Genomic DNA, 7,006 nt, shown 5'->3' on the forward strand with positions numbered 1-7,006 from the left:
GACCTGGAGCTTCTCGAGGCAGCCATAGCAAAAAAGCAGTCCTCCAGCTTCGGCGGCAAGCAGGTGGGGAATAGGGGGGGGGATGGGAGGCGAGGCTGACCTGGGTGCGCCGCGCCGCGCAGCCGGACAATGCAGTATCGGAATCCCGGGGAAGCACCGCCTCGCCCGCGGCGCCGCCTGCCGCCTCAATTCACCGAACCCTCATCGTTGCCGGCCCGCGTGCATGCCCCGGGAACGAATTTGCGTGCGCCTGCCATCACTGGGGAAGCCTATGTCCAGCAAGGCGCGACGCACCCCAACGCTGCTCGTCAGGCCCTCCAATCCCCTGCCGCCGTCATGCCCCGGCGCCCTCCACCAAACCCCCAAACCCAGGCGAACAGCCGCTCCGGCGCCAAGCCCGCGGATGCGTCCGGCCCCGTGGCCGTCGCCGTCGGCTCGCGGGCGCACCTGGAGACGGCGGCGCTGGCGGAGCGCACGCGGCTGCGCAACTTCCTGATGCACGGCTTCCACGCGCTGGTGACGTTTGTGGCCGGCCACCAGGTCAACGACACGCAGTGCGGCTTCAAGGTGGGGGCGGCAAAGGGGCCGGCCTGCTCCCGGGGCCAGGGGACGGGCGGCGTGGGGTTGGTTTGGGCGGCGATACGGGTGCTCTTGTCACGATACGGGTGCTCTTGTCACTGGTCGAAGGCTCTGGAACCTGGCCTGAGCTGCTGCTGACATGTGCGTGCGGGCGGGTGCACACACACACACACACACACACACACACACACACACACACACATGTCGCATGCATTCCACACACACACACACATCACATGCATTTCACACACAGCATTCACAGCTGCACACACACACATGTCGCATCCATCACACACACGGCCGCTCACCCCGCCCATCGACCACAAAGCCTCCACACCCTCCCCCTCTGAACCCTCACCGGCCCGCCTCCAGATGTTCACGCGCCGCGCCGCGGCCGTGATCTTCAGCAACCAGCGGCTGCAGCGCTGGTGCTTTGACGTCGAACTCATCTACATCGCGCAGCGGCTGGGGGTGCCCATCTCAGGTGAGGGAATACGAGAGGAATGTCTGCTGCATGCATGATGATCTGCTCCCCTTCAGAACGTTCCCCTTGAAAAGCAGGTGCTTGCCACATGCAGCCATGACAGATGCTTGGTGTGCTAGAAGGCAGCAAATATGCGAGAGGGGGCGCGGGGATCCTGCGGCACCGCCGCGCAACAGTGGGCCGCACGGTACAACAGCCAAGCAGGCGTGCAGCTGTCGTTTTGAATGCGTGCGCCTGCCCCGTGCGTCCCGGTGCCGCACTTCATGCGCCCTGACCCGGAACCCTCGCTTTTGCACCCCCACCCCCTCCCTCTCAAACCCGACTGAATCCAATCGGGCAACAACGGCGATGTTGTTCTCTGTCAGAGGTCCAGGTCAAGTGGACCGAGATGCCTGGCTCCAAAATCCGGTTCACATCCATCTTGCACATGGCCTGGGAGCTGGCAACACTCAAGGTGGGTGGGGTGGGGTGGGCGGCGCCAAGAGGCAATGTCAAAGTCGCGCAGCTGCGCAGGTTGGGCATGGGAGCGGGGTTTTTGGGCCCTCGTCGCCGCCCCCTCCCCCCAAAGTAAAGATTTTATCCGGGAACTGTACTCCTCCCCCCACTCCCCTCACTGCCTTACCGCTATCGCAGCTGTGCTACCAGTGGCTGCGGCTGTGGCGGGTCTACGAGGAGACGGACGTCAGGGGGGCGGCCAAGAAGGGCCAGTAGCAGCATTGAAGATGGCAGCAGCAGCGGCAGCCGCAGCGCCGGCGGGAGCGGCAGCGACAGCAGCAGCAGCAGCAGCAGCAGCAGCAGCGGCAGCAGCAGCAGCAGCAGCGGCAGCCGCGGAGGGGCAGGAAAAGCCACAGACCGGCCAGGAGCAGCAGCAGCCACGGAAGCGGCAGCCGCAGCCGCGGTCAGCGGGCATAACAAAGCCCAGGTTGCAGCACAACTGTGCAATTCTTCCGGGGCCCTGCCACGCAGGGGCGGGCGCAGCGACACCAGGGGCGGCGGCAGCCTGCAAGCGCCAGAATGGCGTTTGCTCCGGCGGCGGAGGCGGCGCAGGCTCGCGCGCGTCCCTTGGCGCGGGGTCGTGGTCAGGGCAGCTGCGTCAGGCCACTTGCCATGGGCAGGCAGATGGTGCGGTCGCACTTTTGGTGGCAGCCTCGCCCATCCGCCGGCGGCGCCGCGCCGCGGGTTGGGCCCGATGCACGGCAGGCTGTGCGCGGCTTGGCTCTCCCTGCCTTGCGCGCGGCCGCCAGGCCGGCCTTCCATATTACACTGTCAACTTCCTAGCTTTCTTGTTGCATTTGGAAAGGTCAAGTGTGTTCTTGACTCTCCTTTAATTTGCTGAGGTTTACAGAAAGGATATAGCGATGCAAGATCGTTATCAAGTGACAATTCATGCCTATCACAAGGGTGGGGGCTCAAGGCAAGGCGGCCGCTGTGCCTTTTGGTCAGGGCTGCGCAGGGCCGCCAGGCTGCAAGGCGCGGGGCAGCTAGGCCAGGCCAGTCGTGCCTTCCCCGGGGGTACACGCCTGCGCATATGCGGGAGACAAGGCATGAGGAGATCCTGGTATCAAGGCACAGCACTGAACGGCGGAACTCGGGGTTGGGGGTGCCTCTGCTGGGGTCTGGTGCAGCTGGCCGGCGGGTGAGCAGCTGGTGACGCCATTTCGTTGAGCTGGAGACGCCTGGTGTAGCAAGGCGTTTCCAGCAGCAGGGGGATTCAGTGAGACGGTTTTAACAAGCAACAATTCATTCATTTTTTTATAGTCAGCATGGGCCCGCGGCTTCTTCTCCTCGCAGCGGTCGTCCTGCACGGCTCGATCTCGGTTGCTAAAGGTGCGGTACGGTACAAGGCGTCCATCATAGCTGATGCTTGAGAATTAACAGCACAATCGATCTTCAAACCACTGTGAACTCACGTGCATATGCGAATGCGCCGTGCGGCATGCGCCGCTGGCTGCTAGTGAGCTCGTGCTGGGTCTGCGGCCTTCGCACACGTGCAGGCGGGGATAGAGTCTAGGTGGCCCCTACACCATGTGCACTGACATACTGATGCCCTATGCAAAGGGCAATTTCGTTGCCTTGCCTTGTCATGTGCATAGCCACGTGCAGTGCCCCCCTCAGCACCATCCTCCGCACCTACCTCACTGCTTGCTGGGCTGCTGATGCGCACTGCTGGGTTCAAGCTCACCTGTCTGTCAACACCAACTGCCCTCACACCGTACCCGACTCCCACCTCCCAACAATGCCCTCCCCCCAAGGCCCCGGGGAGTGGACGTGCCTGCAAAGTGGCCTGCCCCCCGCATTCTCAAACACCGTGCTTCGCCTCGCGCCTGATGGCAACCCCGAATGTGCGTCTGCGGACGGCAGGCGCTGCCTGCGGAACCCTGGGTCCAGCGGCTGCGCGCCGTGGAATGGGCGGCAGGTGGGCGGGACGGCGCGCACCGCCGGGCCCCAGCCGAGGCTATGGGGGCCGGCCGCGGGCGCAGAATGGCGGGGCAGCCTTTGGGGTCTGAAACCATCTGGGGATGACACCCATCAGCTGACAACATTCGTCGTTGATTGATGATTGCAAGCTGGCGCTTTGTCACCAAAGTTATAAAGTTATGGGACAGCCACGCATCTGCCCGTTGTTGATTGCCTGCAACCTACTGCACGCTGCCCCCCTTGTACCCCCCCCCCCAAAAAAAACCATCCTAGCTGCCGTCTGACACACACAGCCCACCCCGCCCACAGGTGAACCTCGTACCAAACATGACGCCCCTCCGCTGCGGCGAGCAGCACAAGCGAGCGTGGGGCTTCACCGGCTATGACCGGCCCGACCACTGGTGCACCCCCGCCAAGAAGCTTCTTACGGCGCTGGGTGGGCACTGGGCTGTCGTCTGTTGGGTGCAGCCATGCTTGTGTTTCCCAATCTGATCAGTACTTTGATCATTGTCAAACCTACTAGTAGTCCGCTGTTTTTCAGCAGCGTGGCCAAGCTTCTTCGACCAAGCACAGCTGCAAGCACGTCAGGCCCTGGTGCAGTAGTCATGGGGCCCAATGCTCACGGCGTCAAATCAGTTGGCTTCAACCCCGCAGTATCAAGTGCTGACGCGAAACAAACCCTGCAAATGCAAAACACAACACCCGCGTCGCGCGTGCCCTGGCAGCCACCTGCAAGCCCGGCAGCCTGGCCGCGGGCCTACCTTGCGACAGCCACGGATGCTGCAAGAGCGGCACCTGCCGCCCCAACCCCAACGCCGCCACGAGGGCCGAGGCCCCAAGGCTGTGCGGCTGCACGTCGGCAAAGGATTGCAGCCCGCGAAGCTACTGCGGTAGCGGGACCTGCCTGCTGCGGCGCATGGCTGGGGAGGTGCGGCCCAACAGCGTCGCTGCGGCGACAGGGTGCCTGTCCGGCGGCGCTGGGGCGGACGGCAGGTGCACGTGCCAGAGTGACGACCACTGGTGAGGCCAGGGGGCGGGAGCAAGGGCGCGGCACATGATGAGGCGCGCGTGCGGCCTGCCGTGGTTTGCTCGCTGGCCGTCAATCCTTGCACCGTGTTGTATGCGGTGGAGGAGCTGCGATGCAGTGAGGTCAGGGTGGTTTTTGATCTTGCCTGTCTGCTGCAGGTGACGTGGTAGCTGCGCTGGCGACCAGCTGGCTGCGTCACCACATCCCACCGCTCCCCACTCGCTGCCGCCTTACCGTATGTACCGTACACAAAGAACCCAAGTGAACAACACGGGCAAACACACACACACACACAAACACACACATACACACACAGAGGCACACACACACATACACATTCTCTCGTATTTGATCTCATTGTGGATGTTTTCCTGCAAGCCTGCAGCCCCCAATCCTCACCAACGTGCACTCACACACCCACACCCGCCCGTCCTCACCCACCCGCCCCACTTTCCAGCCCTCCAACCGGCTTCTGCCTCAAGCCCGGTTCGACCAAGTGCGCGCCCCTCCAGGTGTTTGGCGCGCCTTGCAGCAGTGTGCGCCAGTGCTTCACGCAGCGCTGCACGGGGGGCACCTGTCGCGACTGCTCGAGCGGCGCAGATTGCCCGCCGGGGCTCAGCTGCAACATGACGACCCGAGCCTGCTCTCACCGTGAGTGACTGACTCAACTCCCAGTTATTGATGCTTCTCAATCGACTGGCGCCGATTGCTGTGGCGCGCAAAGGTTGCTCATGTTAGCGATGGTTGCTGGGTGACCGGCGCTGAGTCAGCCGCACTCTCTCTGTGGGATGACGGTGCAGTTCAAGCACAAGTCAACTGCTGCCTGAATCCAAACCTCCCATGCCCTGCCTTTCCCCCTCAGGCGACCTCCCTCTGCATGCGCCCTGCAAGTCTGGGAAAGACTGCGACCGGTCGGGGCTGTGCGTCGGTGGCGCCTGCGTCGTTTGCACCCAGGACGCCCAGTGCTCCGCTTCCCCCCAGTATCGGGCGCGCTGGCAGTGCCGCAGGGCAGCCGATCCGCTGGAAAGCACCTGCCTGCCCGTCTTCCGGTGCTTTTCGAATGCTGCTTGTGGGGTGGCGGCCAGCGAAGACGACGTGGCGACGGAGGGGGTTTGCCACGGGAAGGCTTGCCTGCAGTGCGGGGCCGCGGGGGCGCGGCACACGAGGGTTGCGGCGCCCATGGACGTGAGCAGCCAGGGGCGGATTGTGTTCTGCAACATGGAGACGAACAGGTACTTCTAGCAGGGACACCATGCGATCATGGTTCCGCTGTGTGTTGCCGCACTCTGCATTAGCCCTCGCATCCGCTGATGCAAACAACTCGCGCGCGCATGGCACACAGCATGGCACACAGCATGACACACAGCATGACAATGGCATATGAGACGGCGCGTGGACCCCTTGCTGGCTATGTCGATATGACTGTGCTGTTTTATCGCCTATCTTCCAAACCCCGGGGGCTGTGATGCAGGCCGTGACGTGGTACAGCTCGGTACAGTATCACCAACAACGCAGCCACGCCACGCGTGCGCGCCACACGCGCACTTGCACGTGCTACACATTGGCAGCCCTTCGAAAGAATCGGATTCATCCCTTGACGCAATATCATGCTGTCCTATCGATGCGTGTCGCGAGTCAAAGAGGATGCGAGCACCGCATCGGGATCTTTGTGACGTCCACCACTAGTTTCCAAGGCACAAGACAAACGCGGAAGACTCCAGTTGTTTCATATGTTTCAGCTCCCCAAAATGGCTGTCTGCGCGATGGGCAATCCCCGTCCGACGCTGTTGCCAGTCGTCGCGTCACAAAGCAGCGCTGCCACTTGCGGCTCTTGCCTTTTATTCGGAGATATAACATGGGATGAAAAGCCCGATGCCTTGAGCTCCAACTCGGGCTGCCGCGATGGCCAATGGCGATCCTCTTCAATCGATCCACGGCTATCTGACCGCATCAGGGCGGCCCAGCACCGGTTACAATATCTCACTCAACCGCAGTGCGAGGCGGCAGCCAAGGTGGGGGTGCACATGCGCGGGCCGCCGCGGTCTTCGCTGTGATGCGGGATCTTCCCTTCGGGATGCCCGCCGCCGTACCTCGCGCCAGCGCGCGCTCCCCCATGCCCGCGTGGATGCTGCGCCGCAGCAAGCCGCCCCGTGCAACCCTTCCCTTCACAAGCCAACACTTCTGCATGCACACAAGATAGCGTTCGCCGCTTTCGGGATGCGGCACCTCATGTGTCTCTCACCACACCTGCATGACGTCACACGCCATACGTGCCGACCAATAACCCATATCTTGCCCCCGCCCCGCCCCCAAACTCCCCACCCGCAGCTCTCCGCCGATGTGCGCCGCTTCAAGCGTGCGCTGCTGCGGGAGGACCCTGGCGGCGCGCCCGACGCAGTGTGCCTCGCCGCGCGCCTGACCGGCGTGGGCTACGCCGTAACCATTCGCACGGCCATCGGCGGCGGCTCCGGCGGCGCCGCCCGCGGCGGCGGCGGGGG

At 63.4% G+C, this 7,006-nt stretch overlaps 1 protein-coding gene across 1 annotated transcript; it reads left to right on the forward strand.

Annotated features, from left to right (window-relative positions):
- Nucleotides 1–336: 336 nt before the first annotated feature.
- MNEG_11866 (dolichyl-phosphatebeta-glucosyltransferase) lies at nt 337–1,744 on the forward strand (the record flags this gene model as incomplete). Its single annotated transcript, XM_014039662.1, has 4 exons — nt 337–567; nt 952–1,063; nt 1,429–1,517; nt 1,697–1,744. Coding segments are annotated over 4 exons (480 nt in total), but the record flags the coding sequence as incomplete, so codon positions are not given.
- Between the last annotated feature and the right edge of the window lie 5,262 nt (nt 1,745–7,006).

Source organism: Monoraphidium neglectum (genome assembly GCF_000611645.1).
Source record: "Monoraphidium neglectum strain SAG 48.87 unplaced genomic scaffold scaffold02943, whole genome shotgun sequence".
NCBI lineage: Eukaryota > Viridiplantae > Chlorophyta > Chlorophyceae > Sphaeropleales > Selenastraceae > Monoraphidium > Monoraphidium neglectum.